We start from the raw sequence: 26,847 nt of genomic DNA on the forward strand, positions 1-26,847 counted from the left end.
GATTCACCAGTTAATTTCAGAATGGGGGTGAGGACCATTTCTGTGTCAATCAATGTGGTATTAGCCATTTGTCAGACATACAGTAACTACATAATGAAAGCATTTTTTATTCACATCTCTTAGCCATTACTCAATGTACTTGAAGCTGTTTTACCCAACAGATTGTACTTTTATATCTCTATTATGCACTTAAATTGAAATCCAGTGCAAACCTGTTTTTTTTTTTTTTTTTTTTTGAGTTTGTGATAAGATTTACATTTTTTATGGTATACCCAGCTCCACCATGCCATTCAGATTCACAACAGCCTCATTCAATCTGAAACAGTGATCCTTATTATTTTTCTTTACTGTCAAGATTTTTGGTTTATTTCTCGTTCTTGTAAAACATATACAAAGCACCAGAAAAGGTATACTGTAACTACTGAAAATGGAAGAGTCCAAACAGCACTCTTTACACAACCTTCAGGGCCAATACTTTCTCAGTCACAGTAAACTAACAAACTGTTTGCTTTCTGCATTGCTTTATCCTTGCGATGGGCACAGAGTTGGATTTAATGCTTATACATATGATGACAGAAGTGATAAAAAAAAAAACTCAAACTTGACATTTAAATTAAAAGTCAAAAGTGACTGAACTCTTGTCTTGTGTAAAATGATATAATCCAAAAGTCAAGCAGCACATAACAAAACAATTTAACAAAAATTGTACTTTCCCCTATACTTTCAATTTCTTTTTACCGTAATTACTAAATTACAATGTTCTGAGGACCAGTTCTGACGGTATAAGAGATAACCTGTATGGCTCCTTGAAAAAGGCAAATTATTGTTTACCCATAGAAAATACTGTTACTGAAAGGCTGCTGTTATTGTAGAAAGATGGTACTTCACAAATCCATTGAAAGGGAGGCTTTGACGCAGTATATACAGTTTTGTTTTCAAATAAAATGCAGGACACTAATGCAAATCATTTCACTTTTCTCACATTTAAAAGTGTAAAATACAGAATACTGAAACTGTTGTATGAAAAAGCTGAAAAATGTTCTTGAAAATCAAATAAATCCCTCGTTATAACTTTGTTAAAATATATATATATATATATATATATATATATATATATATATATATATATATATATATATATAAAATTGTAGTTGTGCTTACCTCTAAGTATTAAATAACATCTTTTGACATTACAGTTCTCTGTAGTGTCAGAGAGGTCTTCAGACAGGTTTCTGTAAAGCTGCTTTGAAACGATGTGTGTTGTGAAAAGTGCTATACAAATAAAAATGACGACTTAACATGAAGCAACATACTCCGATCTTTCATTCACTTATGTTCATAAAATTTTCATCCTAACATGCTAAGACTGGCATACTGCTAAAATATAAGCACTTCAAAGAATCTTTGTACTCCCTTTTAATGTGTGGGTTGAATAATAGAATAAATTAATAAGCATTCTGCCATCATCTATTCACCCTCATGTCGTTTGCATGTTAGTTCTTCTGTGGAGAATAAAAGTAGTTCATACACCTGATTTATTATATTCCAAGCCTTCTAAAGCAATAGCATCCTATATATTGATAATAGTAACAGACTGATATTCAAGTTTTTATTCACTGCTATGCGAAACCAATGAAGTTTGCAATTTCTTCTCCTTCTGGTGTCAAGTGTGCTGCCCTTCCGGCTAGATGTAAACAAAGAAGACAAGATTTTCAGTGAATAACAACTTAAATTTCAGTCTTTTTTCAGTTTGGTGAACTATTCCTTTAAAGATGGCTACTGCAATAAATTATTTTGGGAACTGAAATGACAAGAAAAACTGATTGCAGCACTTGTAATAATACACAGTTTTGTCAATATGCCTTGCTAATTCAAATAAAACAGTTGGTTTGAGCCACATTAAGGCACTCAAAATGTTCTCAATCTTGCAATTGCACCTCTAAAGGTTTACCATACTGTAAATTGCAGCACCTTGCACTTCAAAAACTAAAAGAAAGCACCCGTAGACTGCTGAGGTGGGTCAGGGAGAGGAAATATATAAAGAAGTTACCGAACAGTAGTTTGTTTATGCTGATCAAAAATCCTAAAACTTCAACACTTAGTTGTCTTATATACTTTAACATTAAAAATGAGCTTATCAGTTACAATGGAAATGAGTTTAATTGGCTAAAAAATAATTCAGATCTGAATCTGAATACCCAGTTATTGTCCTCATCACCAAAATACTACCAAAAATATCAATCTTCCATCCAATAAATCAGTCATTTTGTCTTTACTGTATTCTTTTGCCTTCAACATGTTGATGAAATAATAAATAATAAAAGATTATTCCTCAAAATCAAAAACAAGTCCTGGGTGAAATCCACAGGCAAACCACTTAAAACAGGAAACATAATAATAAATAATGCAAAATTGTATCAAAATATCAAATGAGCCTCTGGTCCTTCTCACACATTTGCCACTCTTCGAATTCAGGATCGTTTTTATTTGTATTTGAACAAATAAAAGCACAAAGAAGTCTTCTGCAATTTCTCTAAGACTGGGGTAAGTGCTGTTTGATGATCTCTCTGGACTGGTGTGGTATTCTGTCTGGGAAGCGCACTTGGAACTCCACTATTAAATCCCCACGCTGGGATGGATTTTTTGGGAAAGGTAGACCTTCCCCACGCAGTCTCTTGATTGTGCCTGGTTTGATGAGATCGTTACAGGGCAATGGGATCACTCGGTTGTCGATGGTGGGAATGTTCACTGTGCAGCCACACAATGCCTATAAAAACAAAATCAAGAGTCAGTACAGAGAAGAGGTGTTGATGGCATTTTAACACTTAAGCACAAAATCTAGAAGGTGATATAAATGACTGTGATTTTAGTATAAAAAATAAAATTACTATAAAAAAATTATAATAATTGTATTATTAAAAATGACATGTTCTATTAAAACAAATATAAAAACAAGACAAAATGGAATCAAATGTTTGCATTTATTTTTTTACAAGGACTGACTAATAATTGCACAATAACTTTGGATCATACACTTGATAGTAGATGCAGGAGCTGTTAAAGTTTTTTTTTACTTGGCTTGCGTAAACACGGGCAAGCATGTGGGGATGTCCAAGTGTGTGGGTGGATGTGTTGTGCAGCAGAGGGGGTATCTGAGTGCACCGAAATCTAAATTTGTCCACTGCTCTAATTTCACAGACCTAATGAAGTAACTAAAAATCAGCTGAGATCATAAATTGTGAGCAACTCTGTCAGAGAGTCTGATTTAAGACTGTTATAAGAATAAATTTTTTTTTAAGGTTAACACTAAACTAAAACGGATTCAGAATGTCTTCCACAGATGGCAAAGGTTTTTTGATGTACTGTGAATACAAACTGTACTTTTCAGAAATGAAATCTTCTTCCCAAGCCTTTTAAATACAAGATACAGTCAACATTGGTAAACATACGAATTACAGTTGGAAGCTTAAATGCAATATTTATAGCCTTCTAAACAATGAACATCACAATAATTTTGATTTAAAAGGGGAACTTATTAATTGTTTTCTGATTAAACTTTTTTACACAAAGAAACTAATAGTACTTTTGAAAAAATATTGCTTGCTAACATGGTCACGGAATATTTTAAAACACGGAAAAAAATGATAACGCTGGTTGCATTGAATCTACGATCAATGGAAACCAAACCTGCAAATGGGTCCTATGATGAAGAAGGTCTTTAATAAGTTCAAGACGTGTACAGCATGAATGGCACTGCAGGTAAAGAGGTTTTACCACCATAAATATCTGGTTTGGTGCAGCTACGAAATTGGATATCAGAAGAATTCAAAGGACAATCCGGACTGCTGAGAGGATTATTGGTTGCCCCTGCCCTCCCTTCAAGAACTATACACTTCCAGAGTAAGGAAAAAGGCTGGAAAAATCACTCTGGACTCCACTCACCCTGCCCATTACCTTTTTGAACTGTTGCCTTCTGGTCGACGCTTCAGAGCTCTGAGCACCAGAACCGTCAAGCACAGAAACAGTTTTTCCTTCAGGCTATCCATCTCATGAACAGTTAAAACTGCCCCATGGAGCAATAACTATGTGCAATACACAGTTTAGTCTTTCTTATATTTATCCAACACATCCAACCTCTTCTGCCATTTCATTCCCTTGCACTACCTGTATATAACAGATTTGTATTTGTACATACATATATACAGTATATATATATATATTTTATTTGGTCTTATTGTGTATTTCTATATATACTTATATTTTCTATTTGCTTTTCATTTTTATTCAATTTTTTTATTATCTCTGTCTTGTTGCTGTATTGTTTGTGCACTGGAAGCTTCTGTCACCAAGAAAAATTCCTTGTGTGTAAGCATACTTGGCAATAAAGCTGATTCTGAAAAGAGTATCAAAACGCTTAGTAGACTACACGAAAACACATAAAAAGTACCACGACATTACCATGTTTTTTGGACCATTACCTGGGAGCACCATGTTAATACAGTAGTATACGAATAAGGTAGTCATAGTGAAGTACCATAGTAGTACCATGGTATTCTTTGAATTACCTTGAAGCACCATGTACATTCAAATGTATATGAATGAAAGCTTCAGAAATTCAACAGCTAGACACAGAATTACAGGATAAGATGAATAGTATATGTACAGTTTTTATACGGGAATGTGCAAAGGAAATTATGTTCAAATGGGTATGGGTTTGTAGAGGTAGTAGTATAAATATGAAAAATAAAAAGTACAAATAGTGATTTTTCATACTGAACATAGGGCTGGGCGATATGGCCAAAAATATTATCACAATATTCTTTTTCATATCGTTTGATATCGATATTTATCATGATATACATTCACATTTGCACATTTTTTTAATTTTTTATTTCCAAGTTGGCAGGAAAAAATTATAATAATAAAAATAAATCCTAAAGGGTCAGTCCATCTCAAGTGGTCCAATAGTTGTAAAGTTGGTTGCTTGACCATTTTTTATTTTCCTATAATTTTTGATTACCTCTATGTATTGGTATTGCAAAACCACCAGTTTTTTATTTAAATTTTACTTGGTTTAGCCATGACAGCCATCTTTGTGTCATGGCACATGACAAATTTTGGTTATACAACTGTTTACGGAAACCTCAATATCTCGGCTCAGGGTGGTCCTAGCTCCTTGGAACAAAAACTGATCTCAAGAGCTCATTACAAGGTACATGAACATATATAAACATTTTGCTCATTCTTGTTCCTTAGACTTAGAACTTAAGTCCTAATGTAATGCTCAAGATTGCTCAAAGTTCCACTTTTATGGTCAATTTATAACAGAAAGGGTTCGAGTTATAGTCTAAAGATGCTTTGGAATCACGTTAACTTATGCGGTGCCTCATGTCTACTCACATGCGGAGAAAAGAGGCAACACGTGCAGAATGGGACAGGGCATAAATTAAGCTTGTTCGGTGCTAGAGAAAAAATTCAAGAATACAGCGTAGAAAGATCAGATCTGGTGTGCACAGCACTGTTGTCTTGTTGCGCGTTCACTAGAGGGCACAACCATTGTCATGACATCTTGCGGTCCGGATGGAATCAATCTGGTGTCTGAACCCAGAGTTGGACTGCGGTGACTGGCGTAGCCTAATCATTAGCTAGGCAGCTAATGTTAGCAACTTCACAGAGTCTGAGAAAGCAGAACTGCTTGCGTTTTTAGCACACACACCTGATCGTCTAGATGTAGAACACAGGCTAAATATCGAAAATTACTCAAAAGCTTATCATTGATATTGTGGATTTTTTTATCGCGATAAATGAATAAGTCTTTTAGATGCTTTGTCTATGACAGTATGCTAAAACATATGAAGTAGCTTAAATATAGCAAGCTACCTTTGGTGTGTAGCTTGTAGTGTAACTTGCTACTTTCTCTGAAGTGAAGCTTTTAGCTTAGCTTAAAAAATTTTTTTGTTGAGTAGTTGGTAGCTTAGCTTGCTACATTTTTTGAGTAGCTTGCCCAACACTGCACCCACATGAGATGAAGACTTGAACCATATCAGTAGCCTAATAAAAGTATTACATGACCAACCAAACCAACATGATCACACGGGAAGTCGGCATGTTGTTTCCGAGAGCTCCGGTACCCTAGGATGCTGACTCACTGACAAGCGGCATCTACTATCAGACATTTTTGCATTGGCTCCAGCATGTTTGCCTTCCCTTGTGGCGTGACCAGAAGTGCGTTGCATCAGCAGTGTTGGAGACCTGAGTTTGGGTCCCATGTTGAAACCAGACAGAAATTGCATGTTCAGAGGTTGCATTTTTCCCTCTAACATAACATCTTTACTCCAGTGATGTTTAGGTTTAGTTTTTGGGTTAGGGCGTACGGTTCCTCTGTGCCTTCCTCTTGACTGTATTACAGCTTGTACAGCTAAAACAAACAACTCACTTCGCAACTCACTTAATGGCGCCCATCCGTGGACTTTACACCCAGAAAATGGAGCTCACACATGCCCATACGACCAACAACACTTAGCGCTTTGGCCACTGGGGGCAGTGTTTTGAATTTGGGTAAGCACAGAACAATTTTAGTTTAAAAAAAAAAAAAAGTCAACCTACTGTTTCCGATTTCACTGTGACTATCACGGTAACCCCTGATTATTGGACACCCTTGCTCTTGGAATATATATCATGGCTGACTGTGAATCACCCTTTTCTACAATGGCAATGGTAACTGAAAACTGCTGTATCCAAATATTTACATTTATGCATTTAGCAGACGCTTTTATCCAAAGCTGGAGTTAAATGTCTTGCTCAAGGACACAATGGTGGTGGCTGTGGTGATCGAACCAGCAACCTTCTGATTACCACCAGTTGTCAGCATAGATCCAAGATGGCTGCCACATTAGCTGGATTGGCACTCACATCATTTTACAATAGTGTAACAGGATGCAGCGGACCACTTGTCTGAGGTTGTTCACCTTCAGGCCCATGTCCCACTGAACTGCCAGAGATGCCAGGCACCCTTCATGATGGGAAAATTTGTGTTGCTACTTGGGAGCACAAGTAGCAAAGTCATTTAAGTGCCTCATTTCTTCTGTTACAAGTATTTCAGTAAGAATTCTTTTGTGATCCATTTTTAGTCATTGTATTAATTATGCTAGTGAAATATTGTTGGCACCCTCTGAGCTATTTTTAAGTCACTGCCTATATGTGGTAAGAAAATAATTCTAAATATAAAATTTTTTGTTCACTTTCAGCTCCTGGATCTTAGCTGAAGTTCCTGACTGTTAAAGATCAGGATATTAAACAGGATATTAAATTGATTAATTCAAGACTTTAAAAGATTAAGGATTACAATTTGTGCATTGAACAGCCTAGAGTTATTGCATTTGAGCTTATGCTGGAGAAGCTTTCGTGAACTTTCTGTGAATACCAAGCACAAACATTGCCAGACAGGTCTGCTTAGCAGCTGCCTCAAGAGACAAGAAAATGTGTTAGCAATGACATCAGCTCCTTCCTACAGGCAGCAGCAGTGTGGGCTAGGAGGATGGGAGGCAGGGGTATTCATGGAAAGAAGGCAGTACTAATATTCTTCAACAGTTGAGCATGACAAGGTGCCAGCCATCTCCTCGGATGACCCAGTCTGTAACTTTGGCTGATGATGATGTTTCCCAAACAGCAACTAGGCTTAGGTGCTTTCACACAAGGCTGCTTGGTTTGAACCCAAACTTGATTTCCCAGCACTCTCCCTGCCCCAGCTGGTCTCTGTTAACATCATATTATTTTGGTCCAAATCGCAGCCTGATCAACATAAGCACCAATGTGAGTAACTAGGTAGGTAACGACTCAGGAGACTCAGGACTCAGGTGTTATTAAAATATTTGTCTCTTTGGATTTACCACCAAAACTTGCGTTTGTCTGCCATGGATGCATTGAATGTCCAAAGATGTGAAGAATGTTAATGTTTGTCTCTAAAGGAGATTTATTTAGAGACAAAAAGGTATGACAAATGCATTATATCATAATAATTGCAACCGAGGACATGCAAAGATGCCAATTATACGTCATCAATAGCGGTTCACTTCCCCGATTTAGTATGATTGCATATATATTAGCAGTGAACTGTACCGCAGTTCACATGAACATACTCAACAGCACCTTTCAAGCAGATTTGGGTGTGAGTACACAAATTCAGAAAACAGAGTTTACATCAACCAAACGAACCAAACTTTTGCATCAAACAAACCCGGGTGTGCACGAAAAGTGCTAGTGTGAAGGCACCCTTAGCTTAATGTCCTAAAACAAGGTTCATGTCTGAACCATGTCTACTACAGACATTTGAAATATTTCTGCCAGTAGGGGAGATCAGGGAAAAATGACATAATTAATAAATGTAACATGGGTAATACATTTTAAGATAACAAGATCATATAATTCCTTATGGTATATTCATTGTGTTTTTCCTTAAAAAAAATAAAAATAAATACAATTTGTACATTAAATAAGTATGGGCATTTCGAGTAATTTTGTAGTTGAGTACTCTAACACATAAAAATCGAGTAATTGATTACACGAAATTTGCACAGTGCACTCACTACCCATACCAGGTCTGTGTACACTCAATGCAATTTCGTTTCCACAAATACCATACCAAGATTCTCATTAGTCCGCACATACATTTTTAAAAAACATATTTGAGCGAGTTAAGTAAAAATAAACAGTTAAACGGTTATCTCTCCTCTAAAAGTTGATATTGTGTTTGTCTCTGGCTTGATTTTGTAACAATAAAACTAAATATCCACAGTGTTCCTGTCTGCATGAATTTAAAGCTTCCTCTAGGCCAACAGTGCATGTTCAGTTGAAACTGGCATGTGAAGAATGCAGAAAGCATACGCTAGCATTAACTGTTAATAAAAAAGTGTGGATGAAGGATAGCTTTTAAACTACTGGTTTATTTCACTGATGTTTTGCATTTATAAAGTGTCTCTTTGGGGTTTAAAGTTTATTTTATGTTGTTTACGTGTAGTCTGTGATTGATAATATATAAATGTTGTGTTTTTTACAAACTAACATTCATTATGTACACAAATCTACCCTCACTTAGCACTTTATTAGGAACACTATGGTCCTAATAAAGTGCCTGACGTGGTAATCTGCTGTTGTAGCCCATCCGCCTCAAGGTTCGATGTGTTGTGCATTCTGAGATGCTATTCTGCTCACTACAATTGTACAGAGTGGTTATCTGAGTTACCATAGTCTTTCTGGCAGCTCAAACCAGTCTGGCCATTCTCTGTTGACCTCACTCATCAACAAGGCATTTCAGTCCGCAGAACTGCCGCTCACTGGATGTTTTTTGGTTTTGGCACCATACGGAGTAAACTCTTGAGACTTTTGTGTGTGAAAATCCCAGGAGATCAGCAGTTACAGAAATACTCAAACCAGCCCATCTGGCACCAACAATCATGCCACCTCAAGGAGGTAATGTCAACCTTTAGATACTTCTGGTTTAATTGTATCTGACTTGTTTAAGTTAGAATTTTAATTAACACAGATAATGACTGCTCACATGTCAAAGACGTTTGAGATCATTTAAAAGCTTTAGGCAGCAAATTTTTTTCATAAATGAACAACATTTTTTACAATTACCTCTGCTTTCCCCAACCAAGTTTGCAACTTTTTCATCTGAATCACTAGTATGATATACAGAGGTTCTGCACAGGAATGTTGTATTAAGGCACAATGCTCAAATTAGAAAATTAACTTGTTGATCCAAGATCACATTTTAAACTTAGTATTAAATAATCCAGTTTTATACTCATTTCATCATGTGGAATTGCATTTCCTCATCACTGCTGCCTCATAGGGCACTTTAGTACTGCTAAGTAATTAGTAGGTGAATGGGCACAGTATGGAAATCATCAGCATGCAAGGACCATACAGCTGATCATGCTGTTTTACCAATATGCTCATTACCATGAAGGCAATTAAAGAATCTCAGAGTTCTGTTTAAAGAAGGGCCTTGGGGTTGCACCAGAGAGTGACCCTAAATGACAACTGATATTGTAATGGATACAAGGTGCCCCAGAGAATAGTCCAGATCAACTCTAAATCTGTGCATTACAATAAATAAGCGAATGAAAAACTGTGGGGCTATTTGCCATCAGTATACATGAGATGGTACCAGATGGCAAAACAGTTTGTGATGTTCACTGGCACTTATCAAGTTTCATTCTGGGCATCTAATGAGCAAGACCTTAGTAAATCACTGATCTGAAAACATCTCAGAAACTGTTAGCAGTGTTAAACTAGAAACTTTTAACATTGAATTTACATCGGTTCTGAGCAGTGTTGGGGGTAACGCAATAAAAGTAACGTGTGTTACGTAATCAGATTACTTTTTTGAGTAACGAGTAAAGTAACACAATATATTTTATTTTAGAAAGTTATATCGGAGTTACTTTTTAAATAAAATAACACATTGCTTTTGTACACCTCTTCTGTCCCTGTATTGCGAGAAATTAGGAGTAAAAGTGTGCAAACTTCGGGGAGGAGACGTAGTGCATGATTGGTATTGTTGCTATATAGAGTGTGAGGCCAGAGACTATTTAGCAGAAAGAGATGAGTCACTTCTATTTAAATGAATGGGAGAAATTGGAACGCCCAACCAAGAAGCTCTAGCACCCAACGGTCAATGGATGTAGAAAGGAAGTCCTACCTGCAGGTAAAAGAACCAATCACCTTTTACATACAGACATCACCTGTCAATCAACTTGCTAATGTGCATGTGTATTTCATGTTTTAGAGTAATATGAGGTCAACATTCGGTTGAGTGAAACACGGTTGATTCATGTGTTAATACGCACTGCACTAAAAAAAAAAAAAAAATCAGTAAATGCGTTTAGGCAGAGGGATTATAAGACCAGTCTTCCACTGGCCACGACATGATACACAGTGAAATACTCGCTCAATTCACTGACATATGCAGCCGAACTGCTCTGTGTTACAGCTCCCCGTAACTAGGAGAATGGGATGAGAAACACTGACTCTGGATCAGTGGCTCCGAGCAACGTTATACATCGATTTTGTATGCAGAGAAAATATCGTAGTTTCTAAAAAGATTCTAAATTTTTTGTTTTATAATAAACATGTAGTTTGATTCCTGAAATAAACCGTTTTTATGACATTTTTGTAGCATTAAATACGATTCCATTCAAGTTGTATCAACATGCTCCTTTGAAGTTGTGGCATCTGTACGCACCGTGGATCAACTCAAAACAAGTGTGCACTGAGATGACTTATGTGAAAAATTTTCATTTATTCATCAGACTTATTCCTTGAACATATTAGACTGGCATTCCCCACTGAATTTTATCCTGACTTCTGAAGAATATCTCAGGTTGACTCTGGAATTGTCGATGGGCACCGCATGTGATGACATATATGATGCAGGTTCAAGTGTTGGACTTTGCTGCTTTAGGTAAGACAGTGGTTATTCTTCATTATTCATACTGGCTGCCATGTTGATGGAAAAACAAATAATGCATATTCATGTTATTGATTCTTTAATATAAATATGACGTGAAGACCTACTTTCTAAATATCTGTTTGTTTACTATGTTGTTTTGACATGAGTGTTGTTCAGTAGCTAGCATGACCTGTAATATCTCTTGTAAGGAATGTATAGCATAGCAGACGAGAAAGTGGCTGTGAGAAAAATATTAACGCAAAAGTTACGTAACGCTTCCATAAAAAATAACTTTTTAATTAAGTTACTTTTTTAAGGAGTAACAATATTCTAACGAGTTACTTTTAAAAGTAACATTACCCAACACTGGTTCTGAGGTTCAAAACCTTCACTGTTGACCTGAAAATCTTTTAGACACATTCTTTGAAACAGCTGACATCAAAAATTGAGATGCTGCCAAAGTAATATCAACAGAAAGGCAAGAAAATGTAGCACTAATGGAATGACCATTAATGACAGTGTGCTCTGAGACACATCAGGGTCACTCAAGACTGGCATTAAGGCTATTTCTGATGATACGCTGATAGGCTGTCACTATGAAGTATAAACTGAGTTTATTAACGGAGTCGATTTCTAGGTCACTAGACAAACAGAAATATATGCAGTTTCTTTTTTTGCTGGGTCATCCCATTAAAATCTAATTAAATGTATGCTACACTGATAGAATATATAAATCATTACTTTGATAAAAATTCAAATCATGTGTCAGCTTTTGATGACTTGGGGCAGAGTTTTCTGAAGCTTTAAAGCTTTTATTAGAATCACTTCAGACTAGCATTTGAGCAGTGTAGCTGAGAGTCTGATCTGTAACTTTCTAAATGAAAACAGAATGTTTGCCTTAAAACAACAAAGTAAAGTTTGGCACCCTCTTTTAAATGTCATCTACTGTTTAGACATTTTGCAGAAATCTTACTGTTCAATTTCCAAGTATTATTTTCTTTCAACTGTTTGTTTAATATGGACAAACTACAAGCGAACTATATTATCTAAAATTAATATGCAGTTTTCTGGTTCCAGGACATCTAGCATTCTATATTAAATGTGCAACCGAAAATGCCACGCCCATCTCAGTCACATGACAATTATAACTGTGCTGTTCAACTCTTTCAACCCGCCTTCTTAAAGCGAGGATTCTGTGCTTTGGTGTATGACACCGCACCATGACATTCCAGCACTCTCACACTGAAGTGGCAGTGAGAAAAACTTTGAGTAGTGACGGGACAATACAGTCAGTAGGCATGATGGGTCCTATGTAGACAGCTATGTAAATCTATGCTATGTAAGTCAAGGCATATTTGAAGGTTGGCAGGCTTGAGTATATACATATATATATATATATATATATATATTTATCAGTTGTGCTCAAAAGTTTGCATACCCTAGCAGAAATGGTGAAATTTTGGCATAGAAATTTTGGCCTTTTATTTAAGGATAGTGATCATATGAAGCCATTTATTATCACATAGTTGTTTGGCTCCTTTTTAAATCATAATGATAACAGAAATCACTCAAATGTCCCTGATCAAAAGTTGACATACCCTTGAATGTTTGGCCTTGTTACAGACACACAAGGTGACACACACAGGTTTAAATGGCAATTAAAGGTTAATTTCCCACACCTGTGGCTTTTAAAATTGCAATTAATGTCTGTGTATAAATAGTCAATGAGTTTGTTAGCTCTCACCTGGATGCACTGAGCAGGCTAGATACTGAGCCATGGGGAGCAGAAAAGCACTGTCAAAAGACCTGCGTAACAAGGTAATGGAACTTTATAAAGATGGAAAAGGATATAAAAAGATATCCAAAGCCTTGAAAATGCCAGTTTTGCCTGTTCAATCACTTATTAAGAAGTGGAAAATTCGGGGATCTCTTAATACCAAGCCAAGGTCAGGTAGACCAAGAAAGATTTCAGCCACATCTGTCGGAAGAATTGTTCGGGATACAAAGAAAAACCCACAGGTAACCTCAGGAGAAATACAGGCTGCTCTGGAAAAAGACGGTGTGGTTGTTTCAAGGAGCACAATATGACGATACTTGAACAAAAATGAGCTGCATGGTCGAGTTGCCAGAAAGAAGCCTTTACTGTGCCAATGCCACAAAAAAGCCCGGTTACAATATGCCCGACAACACCTTGACACGCCTCACAGCTTCTGGCACACTGTAATTTGGAGTGACTAGAACAAAATAGAGCTTTATGGTCACAACCGTAAGCGTTATGTTTGGAGAGGGGTCAACAAGGCCTATAGTGAAAAGAATACCATCCCCATTGTGAAGCATGGTGGTGGCTCACTGATGTTTTGGGAACTCTAAAGGTATTGGGAATCCTGTGAAAATTGATGGCAAGATGAATGTAGCATGTTATCAGAAAATACTGGCAGACAATTTGCATTCTTCTGCACGAAAGCTGTGCATGGGACGCTCTTGGACTTTCCAGCACGACAATGACCCTAAGCACAAGGCCAAGTTGACCCTCCAGTGGTTACAGCAGAAAAAGGTGAAGGTTCTGGAGTGGCCATCACAGTCTCCTGACTTTAATATCATCGAGCCACTCTGGGGAGATCTCAAACGTGCTGTTCATGCAAGACGACCAAAGACTTTGCATGACCTGGAGGCATTTTGCCAAGATGAATGGGCAGCTATACCACCTGCAAGAATTTGGGGCCTCATAGACAACTATTACAAAAGACTGCACGCTGTCATTGATGCTAAAGGGGGCAATACACAGTATTAAGAACTAAGGGTTTGCAGACTTTTGAACAGGGGTCATTTCATTTTTTTCATTGTTGCCATGTTTTGTTTTATGATTGTGCCATTCTGTTATAACCTACAGTTGAATATGAATCCCATAAGAAATAAAAGAAATGTGTTTTGCCTGCTCATTCATGTTTTCTTTAAAAATGGTTCATATATTACCAATTCTCCAAGGGTATGCAAACTTTTGAGCACAACTGTATACGCCTATATACACATTATATTCAATGAACACATTGTAATGTTACACTGGCGGCCAAAAGTTTGGAATAATGTACAGATTTTGCCGTTTTGGAAGGAAATTGGTACTTTAATTCACCAAAATGGCATTCATCTGATCACAAAGTATAGTCAGGACATTACTGATGTAAAAAACAGCACCATCACTATTTGATAAAAGTCATTTTTGATCAAATCTAGACAGGCTTCAATTTCCAGCAGCCATCACTCCAACACCTTATCCTTGAGTAATCAAGCTAAATTGCTAATTTGGTACTAGAAAATCACTTGCCATTATATCAAACACAGTTGAAAGCTATTTGGTTTGTTAAATGAAGCTTAACATTGTTTTTGTGTTTGTTTTTGAGTTGCCACAGAATGCAATAGACTGGCATGTCTTGAGGTCAATATTAGGTAAAAAATGGCAAAAAAGAAACAGCTTTCTCTAGAAACTCGTCAGTCAATCATTGTTTTGAGGAATGAGGGCCATACAATGATTGAAATTGCCAAAAAACTGAAGATTTCATGCAAAGGTGTACATTACAGTTTTCAAAGACAATGGACAACTTGCTCTAACAAGGACAGAAAGAAGTGTGGAAGGCCAGATGTACAACTAAACAAGTGGATAAGTACATCAGAGTCTCTAGTTTGAGAAATAGATGCCTCAAATGTCCTCCACTGACAGCTTCATTGAATTCTACCTGCTCAACACCAGTTTCATGTACAAAAGTAAAGAGAAGACTCAGGGGTGCAGGTCTTATGGGAAGAATTGCAAAGAAAAAGACACTTTTGAAACAGAAAAACTAAAAGAAAACGTTAGAGTGTGCAAAGAAACACAGACATTGGACAACAGATAATTGGAAAAGAGTGTTTTGGATCTTAACCCCATTGAGCTTTTGTGGGATCAGCTAGATTGTAAGGTGCATGAGAAGTGCCAGACAAGACATCCACATCTATGGCAAGTGCTACAGGAAGCGCAGGGTGAAATGTCACCTGAGTATCTGGACAAACTGACAGCTAGAATGCCAAGGATCTACAAAGCGTGGAGGATTTTTTTGATGAGAACTCTTTGAAGAAGTTTAAGAAGTTCTGAACATTTTTTTTTTTTTTTTTCCAAATTGTAATAGTAATTTTTCATGTTATTAATGTCCTGGCTATACACTGTGATCAGTTGAATGCAACTTTGGTGAATAAAAGTACCAATTTCTTTCCATAAGAGCAAAATCTGTACATTATTCCAATCTTTTGGCTGCCAGTGTATATAATACCATTTTTCACAATTAAATGGTAGGTCACAAATATTGTAGGAAAATAAATCACAATAGAAGCAGCAATGATGTACATGGAGAGAATAATGTAGCAGAGCAGGTCAATAAGGTCAGCACTTATTTTGGATGGGGCTTATACCGAATGAAGCCCTTTAATTCACCCTTTAAGTCCATGTAAATGAGGGCAGAAAGGCCACAGGGTGGTCCAGTGTTGAAACTGCAGTAAACCTGTCTAATCTAAACCTGGGTCTGCTTATTCTTGGGATACAGCAGCCAACTGATAAAACAAACAGGTCAACTTGGACTGCAAGTTAGTGGAATAAAAAAATGCTGTCAATGCACAGTGGAAAATGCATAGTGTAAACCAAATGGACTAAAAACTGATTGTATCAAACTGATGAAAAATTAAGACCACATACCTCCTTAAGACTGATCTTGGCTGTATAAATGATGTTGGAGCTGTCCCTTTTGAAGAGTGAATGCCCTTTGTCCTTGAGCACAAATGCAATATCAGCAGGAATGTTCTGAGGTGTCTCATCACCTTCTTTGGGAAAGGTGATCTTGGTCCCTTCCTTCCAGCCCCTCTTGATGACAATATTAAGGATCTTGTCCTCTGTCCTCATTGTCCTTCTGTCTGGGTTCAGCCGTCGGCGAGTGATTCGCATCCGCTTGGTACATCCATGGAAGATCTCCTCTAGAGACACTTTAAGCTCATGTACCACTGGAGGGTCCTGTACTTTCCTCCTGCTGCCTCCTGCATGCAAGGGCTCAGTACGATTCCTTCGACCTCCACCATGATGAAAACCATTGGTACCATTGAAGCCAAAGTGGCTGAAGGAACTGAAAGGATCATCATCTCCATCCATGTCAATGTCCATGTCATGATCGCCATGGTCTGCAAAGCCATTAGTGGTTCCCCGCTGAAGTCCAGAGCCAAAGAATATATCAAAGGGATTAGAGCCTCCAAAGAAAGAGGCAAAGGTTGCATGTGGATCTCCATGGAAGGTGTAGTGATATGTAGTCCCCTGTCCACTAGATGAGCCTGTCCCACCTGTTTTCAAACCTGGGTGGAAATACAGAGGGGGGACAATACATCAGGGATTTTTCTGCATTTATTTTTAGTTACAGTTAGTTCTGCCTGAATTTCTTGCAAACATCAACAAGAATGAGCATCAAAATAAAGACAAACTGCTTTTTAAATTTTTGCCACCTCATTATGATTAGTCTAAAATAAAGTTCTTTAGATATCTTTCGGATGGAGCCATATTCAGGGCATCGCCGGCTGGCACAGCTGTGAGGGAAAAGTGGATTTAGGACTGCAGTCAACTCTGCTAGACACTGATAAAACCTACGTTTGAGCCACTTCCTAAAAAAACTGTTAACTAACAAGAATGACTTTTCAGTGATTATGGCATATTCAATACATTTTTAGATAACAAGATCATATAATTCCTTATGGTATATTCATTGTGTTTTTCCTAAAAATAAATAAAAATTGTACATTAACTAAGGATGGGCATTTCGAGTAATTTTGTAGTCGAGTACTCTAACATAAGAAATTGAGTAACTGATTACATGAAATTTAGAATTTAATTTCATCCTTCGAACCTGTTTATCTTATTAAAAAATCAGCAATATGCATAAACAACATCTAGATTCAAAAATGGAGAAAAAACAAAAAAAAAAAAAAAAAAACATTTGCACTCACATATAGAAACATACATTCCAAGGTCTTCTGAAGTGATACAATTACTTTAAATAATTACATAATTTCCTTTCTGGGTGAATGATTCCTTAAACAACGTCATGCATCTACAGCGCCAACCAATGGATTGAGTTGTAATGGCAAGGTTTAAGTGAGGGAAGTGCTTTCATTGCTGCCCACGGCTGGCGAAGGCACATAGAAAAATCTAATTGCAATATTTGAGTAGTGTTTTTTACTAGTCGAATATTTAAAGCTGAACGAGTACTTGATTAATCGATTTCTCGTGCACATCCCTAACATACACACAACCTTGTTGGACTGTGATACCAATGCCATTTGACTCAACAGAAAAATAGATAATCTGTCCACAACTTTTTATAGGATTATAGTGAAAGCCTTACAGTACATAGACCCACTATAAATGTCAAACTGAGAAGGACACCAATTATCAAGTGATGGCCTACTTAATCACTTAAAATGGAGTAGCATTTGATTTAGTCTGCAACTGCTCACATTTCACCATTTTGAGGTGTAACAGCTCATCAGAAGACCTGCCAAGTCTCTCTCTCTCTCTCTCTCTCTCTCTCTCTAATCCTCTCTCTAGTCTCTCTTTTCTCCCACCCCCTGTCAGGGTGGAATGATAAAAGAACATGAGCTCAAATCGTTGGGCAGAAACAGAAGCACTCTCAACAAGAAGCCTTTCTCATTTCTATTATTATCCCTTTATTGGCTTCACTTGGTAGTCTGATCCTGAAGAATATTTAGGAAAGAACATGTAGTTGAAATCCTGGAGAACAGAAGATAATATATTACTGCAAGATGAATAAATCCCTCGTGCACGCTTGCTCCAGTTAGATTATAAGCTCTGGTGTGTGATTTGTGGTGGATGGTTCAGACAAAGACTGACTTACTTTACTGCCAAAGTGTCCACTTCACAAAGAATAGAAATAGGAGATAATGTGTGAAAAGAGCAGGTAGTTGGGGTGGCAAGAGGGGTGGCAAAGCTCATTTGGCCCTGCCCCTGCTGAGGAGAGGAAGAATTACACAGTTCACAGTCCAGATGCACTCCAAACCTTCCTAAAAGCTTCAGGTGATGTAGATGGCAAAGTATGAGGGAATTATACAAAAACACCAAATATCTAAGTATAGAAGCACTCTCGTTGTGAAACAGTGGAGCCGGAGCTGCCGTTCCCTTAAGCAAAACTTGCATGTCAGAGCGCCTTTAAAGGAAACACTATGCCATAATATCTTTAATGCATCCTTTATTAAAGTTCAAATAATATGGAAGCAGATCATGTAAATAAGTACCAACTCCAAAACTGGCCTTTCTCAGTGCGGTCAGCGCCTCTTCTATGAGTTGTGTGAAGTGTCCCGATTATTTTGATAATCGATTAATCTAACGATTATTAGAACGATTATTCGACTATTCAGCGATTATTGCAACGATTAATCATTAGCTCTTAACCGATTATTCAGCTTGTGCCCCGACTTAAAAGGTTGTATTAAACGTGCTTACAAACATTAAAGAAGACAAAATCCTCTAAATGACATTCACTGAATTAAAGGGGAAAAAATGCTTTTTATTTAGTTTAATTCAGTAAAGAAATTCACTTCAAAAAATCCTATTGTTATCAAGTGTTTGTCTTGTTTTCCATTTCAAATATCTAAAAATCCTTAAAACAAGATACATTTACTTGAGAAGCAACATATAATATATTTAGACTTGCTTTAAAAGAATGTGTGTTAAATATAAGTTTATTTTGTATATAAGTGTATTTTTTCACTTGGTTATACTTATGCGAGTGCAGTAAAGACAAAATATACTTATATTCAAGAGCTATTCTCTAAAAGCAAGTCTAAATATCTTATATGCTGCTTCTGAGGTGAATTCATCTTTTTTAAAAGGATTTTTAGACATTTTAAAATATTTGTATTTTTAATATTATATTCAACATTCTCAAATAATTTTTTTTTCTTCTGCAGTATAGCAGCTAAAGAAAATGTATGTTGTTAAGGAATTTTAGATATTTATATTGGAAAACAAAACAAAAACAAATCAAAAAAGTACTTTGTTGCAGTGTATAATTGGGTGAAGACTACCCTCTCTCACCTTTCTGTTCACTTCAATCCGTCTTTAACTCACAAAAAAAATAAAAAATTTAATAAAGCTGCTTATTGCCACTTTTCTTCACAATAAGAAATGCACAGTGACATATATTATGATTCAATAAGTCGCGAGCCATCACGTTATAATCTAGCTGCATTAAGCACGTGCGCTAGAGGGATGAGTGTCCCCCACGACAGAGTGTTCATCAGCCGGGTATAGTTTCAATCTCTCCCCCCAAGATTGGGACATTCGCGCAACTCATAGAAGAGGTGCTGACCGCAGAGAAATGCCAGTTTTGGAGTTCGTAGTTATTTACATGATCAGCTTCCATATTATTTGAAGCTATAACGCATTAAATATAACTGCATTAAAGATGTAACGGCGGGGTGTTTCCTTTAAGTTTAAGTTAAGAACTTTATTAATCCCCATGGGGCACAGAAAAAAAGACGCTCGACACGTACATTTTGCTCCAGCTCCACATATTCCACAACCAGAGTGCTTCTGTATTTACTCATTTTGTATTTTTGCATTATAATTCCCTCATACTTTGCGATCTACATCACCTGAAGCTGTTTGGAAAGTTTATAGTGCATCTGGACTCTGAGCGGTGTAATTCTTCTTCTCCTCAGCTGCTCTCGCGCATCATCATTAGAGTTTAATGTGATCTCATGTTACGTTAAATGAAATCAAAGGACACAGGTCCTTTTTGGTGCCGATTTTGCGTTGCATGTAAACACCTTTACCGGCATTCATTACCAACTTATCCAATGTGCGCAAGAGTTGTGTGCATGCCAGTTTACATTTTGATGTCAAAAGCAGAGAATATTCTAATTATTTCAAATCTCATGTAAACATGTGTTTGTTTTGTGCATTGCCCGATTTTTCAAATAAGCAAATATTTGGTATTTATCAGCATATTGGCGTGCACTCAGTGTTACTGAAATGACAAATGGTGCAAGGACTGGTGCATTGGATTCTATGATCTAAAAACATCAAGTGTTGCCTTGCACTTTCAGAATTCTGTACTAACACTGGTAAAGATGGAATTGGCAGGTGTATTCAGACTAAAAATAGATAAATTATGCTGGCATAACTGGGAAGAGGATCAGCTTGAAATCCCTCTTTGTCTCAACACACATTTTTCTTTTTTCGGAAAGGTGCCATGTTTATAGAGTTTGCATTTGTCAGAGTAACTTCATCACCTTTCAGTGTGGGAGGGTTATTTTGATTGTTAGGAAAAGCAGAGGTGGTTTAGCTGTATTGACAGTGTATAAAAACAGTGGTCTAGCCACGTGAGCGAAGACAATGATCCTTCTAAGGGCTGTCCTATCTGGTATAAACATAATTATGTGTTGGTCCATGAAAGGTCTTGTTGTTCCTAGCACCTGTAATGTTTTCTTCTAAATGTTAGAAACTATATTGGCTGAAAGACTGAAAGGGATGATCCCCTATTTTAGTCCATGAATATGTATTCAACACCAGTTACAAACAGACTGCTTATACATGGTGTGTGATAGACACACCATCTATGCAAGTCAAATATCCTCATACAATTGGCTACACAATGAGTATCTTTAAAGGTCTTTAGTTATGGCCCAAGGGTAAGTCAAAAAAATCTATAGAGTAGATAGTGTAGATTACACAAATACACCAACCATACTCACCATCCTCCCCGTACTGGTCATAGATGACTCTCTTCTTTGGGTCACTGAGAACTTCATAAGCCTCTGCTATCTCCTTGAACTTATCTTCAGCATTGGGATCTTTGTTTTTGTCTGGATGGAACTTCAGGGCCATCCTCCTGTAAGCCTTTTTGATTTCATCCTCATTAGAGCCTGACGGTATACCTAGGATCTTATAGTAATCCTTGCCCATGGCTTTGATTTACAGATAGCGTCCTTCTAGAACCACCCAAGCTCTCTACAAAACAAAAGCGAAAACAAGGGAGGCAACCAATAAAGTAATTAACATGCATTCAGGTTATTTTCAAGATTTTGTTGTTGGATAGAAACATTATGGATAGAAACATTATGAATACTGTGATAACAATGACCTTCCTGGAGGGTTCGACTGGTTTTACCAACCATATCACCAAAGAACACAGGACTATAAATTACAGGACTTGACACAGAGTATAGGCTAAATGTATGAACTAACTTGCAACAAAGTTCATACAGCTTTGGCATTTAAAGTAAAAGCAACTGTCTTAAAGGGATAGTTCACCCAAAAATGAAAATTCTGTCATTATTTACTCACCCTCAAAACAGTCATACAGCTTTTGAACAACAAGAGAGTAAATAATGACAATAACATTTTTGGGTGTAATATCCCATTAATACTCTGGACTCAATTTGACAAGATCAAAACAATTGGCATATATTCATATGAAGACGAGCTGAAATCTTCTGGTGCACTCAGTGTCGATGATATTCAGCTGGCATATTGTGTAAAGGGTAATGACTCTTGTCTAGACATGCATATACAGTACACACATTACACTGCAATTCTATTCTACAATCATATTTCTCATAGTGTCCGTCTGCACTGTATTTCAGTTGTTTTTCTATGTAAACATCCACTACACCAGCGCTACTCAACACAAGGCCTTTTGCGGCCCATGTTATGATTTCATCATCAAATACTGTATTTATTTATCAATAGCCCATCAAATGTGTATGCATTTTGGTGTGTCCATTTTCAAAGAGTATTTACGCTAGTTCTTTGTATTGCTGAATAACAGCACAGTTAGAGGAAAAATAAACTGCAAAAGGATGTAACGAATGAAATAAACAACAAAGAACATCTGATGTTACATGAGAACGGTGGTCAGTCTGTGTGCACGTGCATAGAAACGCATGCACGCTCTTACTACTGTATCTCACTTGAGACTCATCACAGACTGAATCTGTCTCAAACTCATTTAAATAGCTCGACGGAGATATGTTTGTCATTATAACAGTCATAATAGGAAAAAAATAATAGTTTATCCTGCAATAATGGTGTTGAGATGCCTTCAAGCAAATGCTTATTAGTGATCTGCGTTACTGCATAAAGCATCAGCTTTATGTTCTTAGCTGACAGAAGTGTAACCTGAAGTGGTCTTCTGCTGTTGTAGCCCATCTGCCTCAAGGTTTGACGTGTTGTGCATTCTGAGATGCTATTCTGCTCACTACAATTGTACAGAGTGGTTATCTGAGTTACCATAGCCTTTCTGTCAGCTCCAACCAGTCTGGCCATTCTCCATTGACCTCTCTCATCAACAAGGCATTTCCATCTGCAGAACTGCCGCTCACTGGATATTTTTTGTTTTTGGCACCATTCTAAGTAAACTCTAGAGACTGTTGCGTGTGAAAATCTCTGGAGATCAGCAGTTACAGAAATACTCAAACCAGCCCGTCTGGCACCAACTATCATGCCACGGTCAAAATCACTGAGATCATATTTTTTAACCATTCTGATAGTTGATGTGAACATTAACTGAAACTCCTGTATGTATTAACTGACCCGTATCTGCATGATTTTGTGCATTGCACTGCTGCTACACGATTGGCTGATTAGATAATCACATGAATAGGTAGGTGTACACAGATGTACCTAATAAAGTGTTCAGTGAGTGTATATACAGCTCTGGAAAAAATTAAGAAACCACTGCAAAATCATCAGTTTCTCTGGATTTACTATTTATAGGTATGTGTTTGAGTAAAATGAAAATTTTTGTTGTCAGTACTATAAAGTACTTAGGTGATGATCTGGAGCTGCTTGAATTTTTGCACCAGGAGTGGCATAAAGTCACCCATCAGCAATGTGAAAGACTGGTAGAGAGCATGCCAAAACGCATGACACCTGTGATTGAAAATCAGGGTTATTCCACTAAATATTAATTCTGAACTCTTCCTAAGTTAAAACACTAGTGTTGATTAAAATGAATATGAACTTGTTTTCTTTGCGTTATTCGAGGTCTGAAAAAACCAACAAATAAATGCTCTAAATGACAATATTTTTATTTGGAATTTGGGAGAAATGTTGTCAGTATTTATAGAATAAAACAAAAATGTTCATTTTACTCAAACACATACCTATAAATAGTAAATCTAGAGAAACTGATAATTTTGCAGTGGTCTCTTAATTTTTTTCCAGAGCTATATATATATATATATATATATATATATATATATATATATATATATATATATATATATATATATATAAGAATTACTATAAAAAATTAAGAGTGTGGCCCTCGAGGCTACAGTGATCCAGCTTTGGGGCCCCTGCGCTAAACGGACGTCTTTGATCTTTGCGTCGCTTCTAGCTGTTGTTCCGGCGTCTCGTGCAAGAGCACAGCATTATGTAGACGCCGTGTCAAGACAAAATAATAACTTCAACCTTTAAAAACGCGTCTCGCGACAAATTCGTCTTTTCTATTCCTTGAGCCTCGTCTAGCTTTTTAGCGCAATAACGCTTGCGATCTGAACGGCCCCTAACAAAGACAGAATTTTGCTCAGAGCGGTTTCGTCTCAAGCTGCAAGCGCAAATAAGCAGATCTGTTGCTTGTCATCTTTTCCGTTTAGACCGGGGAAAATCCAAAGGATTCAGACTAAAATATACTAAGCCACGTTTATTCGACAGATCACGACAGGAGACACCAATCATGTCCATAATGCTCACCAGTTACAGTATCTGCAGAACAGTGATGCCCGTTTGCCGCATCCGACAGGAGATCCTCATCGCTACATCAAACCCTCTGAGGTCTCCCGGTATTCCTCTCCTGTATTTAATGATGTCATGATGACCAGCAATGGGAGAAAAAGGAGCGAGCTGGTGACTGTATGAGCGATATCTAACTGACGTCAGTTCAGACAAGCTTGACCTCTTTCTGTATTTTCAGCATAAAAACAGATTTATATTTAGTCGCGCGGATTATAAATGTCTGCACACCACCATACAGTCAGACAGACATGCAGGGGTGAGACAGCCGAAAGATAAGAGCATACCAGAGTGAAATTAAACAGCATCCTTAAATTAAACACAGGCAAAGATGGAATGAATACTGGTCGCGTCTCAAAACCCAGTGAGCTGTCTAGGTAGGAAGCTATAAGCTCACTAGGTTTTAAGACTTTTATCCAAGTGAAGACAACCATTAAAAACCAAAAACCAGACTCTGATAACAGTCCATGATCTGCTAATAGGCAGTATGTATTTACAGATATTGTCATAATATTCATCACTAGCCTACTATGAATTATAAACCTATATAGCATTTCGTAATAGTTGTAGTTTAGTAACATATCAGTGTAAAATGAACTTAGCAAATTCTCTCCGAGCACAACCACTAACTAAAAAACAGACTGACCTGTAAAATCTCACAAGGAAATGGAAAGGATAAAGGCAGACAATAGCACTATAGATACTAGTTTCATTTGTCTTTTTAGAGGCAGACAGAATTGAAAACACAAGCTTACCGTGTGAAAGTTTCCTTCAGCTGTCTGCCGGTCAGAGCTGCACGAGTCACGACATTCTATTCAATTCATTTAGCCACGCCCATTGTGTCCATCTGACCCCGCCCCCTCATACTCGACACATTCAATCAACTGTCCATGAAGCACATCTCCAGAATCATATCTGCCTCTGTAAAGTTAATATATCTTACTAATTTCTTATAAGGGGAAATAAAAAAGCATTATCATTAAAGATAATTAGTGGTGAGGTTTTTAATAAAAAATTACAATGAAATATTAAAATTTAAGGTGAATAATATTAAGTAGGCTAATAAAAAATATATCCAAATTATCTTCACTTGAGTGTAATCTTCACAATGCAAAGTAAAGGGGCCCCTTTCAAAGTTAAAGAGCCAGAGAGAGAAAGAGAGAGGGGAGAGGGAGAGAGAGAGTGCTCAGTGTTTCTAACTTTGAAGAGATTGTCCTTATAATTTTATAAAAGCACTTACATTGATTCTTCTATTAAAGCTTGTGTATTATTTGAGCTATAAAGTTGTTTAAATCATAATTTTGACAGTTGTTTTAAGTTTGTTGACATTACATCTTCATGGCAACGAAGTTGTAAAATTGGCTATAACTTAACACAGAAAAGGTTAGTAAGTAATTTTATTACACTAAAAGTATGTTAACACACATTTTGTTTAGGTCTTGTGACTATACTTTTAAAATAGTAAGTATTTTAACATTTACACATTGGCCCCATTCACTTCCATTGTAAGTGATTCACTGGAACCCAGATTTGTTTTAAAGAAAATGATGGACGAGTCGAAAATAAACTTTTGTGGTAATCAAAATTGTGTCATAAATGCTGTCGATTGAGCTTAACTCGTATTGATCCTGAAATATTCTTTTAAGTTTTATTTCGATTAATATTGCTATTATAAGTGTCCACTCACTGAAGGCTCAGCTGTGCAAAACAGATACATTATAATGACACATATACTTTTTTCTAGGGGTCAAAAACATAGTCTGTCTATGGATGGGAAACATACTTTACAAAGATCCTTGCATTAATGTGTCCGACAATTAATGTAATTAATGCAATTAATGTGGATGTACAATACATTGTACTTAACCAAATGTGAAGTTTAAAAAATAATCATTTCAACAACGGGTAAAAAATAAAAATAATAATAATTATCTGGTAAGCCTTGTCCTCATAAAGCTATTTCAAAAATATGGGTTGGTGGCTTCGTTTACTTGGTCTTGTTAAAACTGCACATTTGTTTTAAATTAATTGTATAACTCATAACTGATCACAAACTTTCACTGAACCTGCAAAAGAGAGGTGCAGAAAATGTCCTTCCTTTCACAGCTACAGTAATTGCCCCCACGACTCAGTCCAGATAAACAAAAGGGAAAAGAGGGGTGAAGCAATTTGAATAATAAAAGGAGAAAATGACTGGAATCCATTTAATATTATATCAATACATCAAGCAAATTTGGGGGTGTATCTCAGACCTGAACTTCATGAATGTTGCTTCATGAAGATGATGAAGAGTATGACAATTATTATAATGTGAATTATCTGCTGTTAAGTGGTAAGCACTGAGAAAGAACAGTAGAGAGATAGCAGAGTGAGAACAAGTTCGTGAATAAATAGAAATAATGCAGTATCATGGTGATTCAGAGATAATCTGCTCTTTGCAGGGAACACATAATGACTCTTCATTGCATATGCCCTTGTCCACATCACAGCAGGTGCTCTTCACTAATAGAGACCCATGGGCACTCATGTTTCTAGGGCTAAGTGATCACGATATGGCTGTATGTTTAATTTTAAC

General features: G+C 36.9%; 1 protein-coding gene across 2 annotated transcripts; it reads right to left on the bottom strand.

Moving 5' to 3' along the window:
* Positions 1–1,156: 1,156 nt before the first annotated feature.
* dnajb5 (DnaJ heat shock protein family (Hsp40) member B5) lies at positions 1,157–25,078 on the bottom strand. 2 transcript variants are annotated; one of them, XM_051658465.1, is made up of 4 exons: positions 25,028–25,078; positions 21,230–21,485; positions 16,173–16,816; positions 1,157–2,767 (listed from the first exon to the last, which is right to left on the bottom strand). In XM_051658465.1, the coding sequence occupies exons 2-4, from the start codon at positions 21,438–21,440 to the stop codon at positions 2,534–2,536; spliced, it is 1,089 nt and encodes a 362-aa protein (XP_051514425.1). In that variant the 5' UTR covers positions 21,441–21,485; positions 25,028–25,078; the 3' UTR covers positions 1,157–2,533. The 2 variants fall into 2 exon arrangements, with proteins under 2 accessions (XP_051514425.1, XP_051514432.1); XM_051658472.1 differs by lacking the exon at positions 25,028–25,078 and adding an exon at positions 24,234–24,359.
* Positions 25,079–26,847: the final 1,769 nt, after the last annotated feature.

The sequence above is a fragment of the Myxocyprinus asiaticus genome, chromosome 3 (assembly GCF_019703515.2).
Source record: "Myxocyprinus asiaticus isolate MX2 ecotype Aquarium Trade chromosome 3, UBuf_Myxa_2, whole genome shotgun sequence".
Taxonomy (NCBI): domain Eukaryota; kingdom Metazoa; phylum Chordata; class Actinopteri; order Cypriniformes; family Catostomidae; genus Myxocyprinus; species Myxocyprinus asiaticus.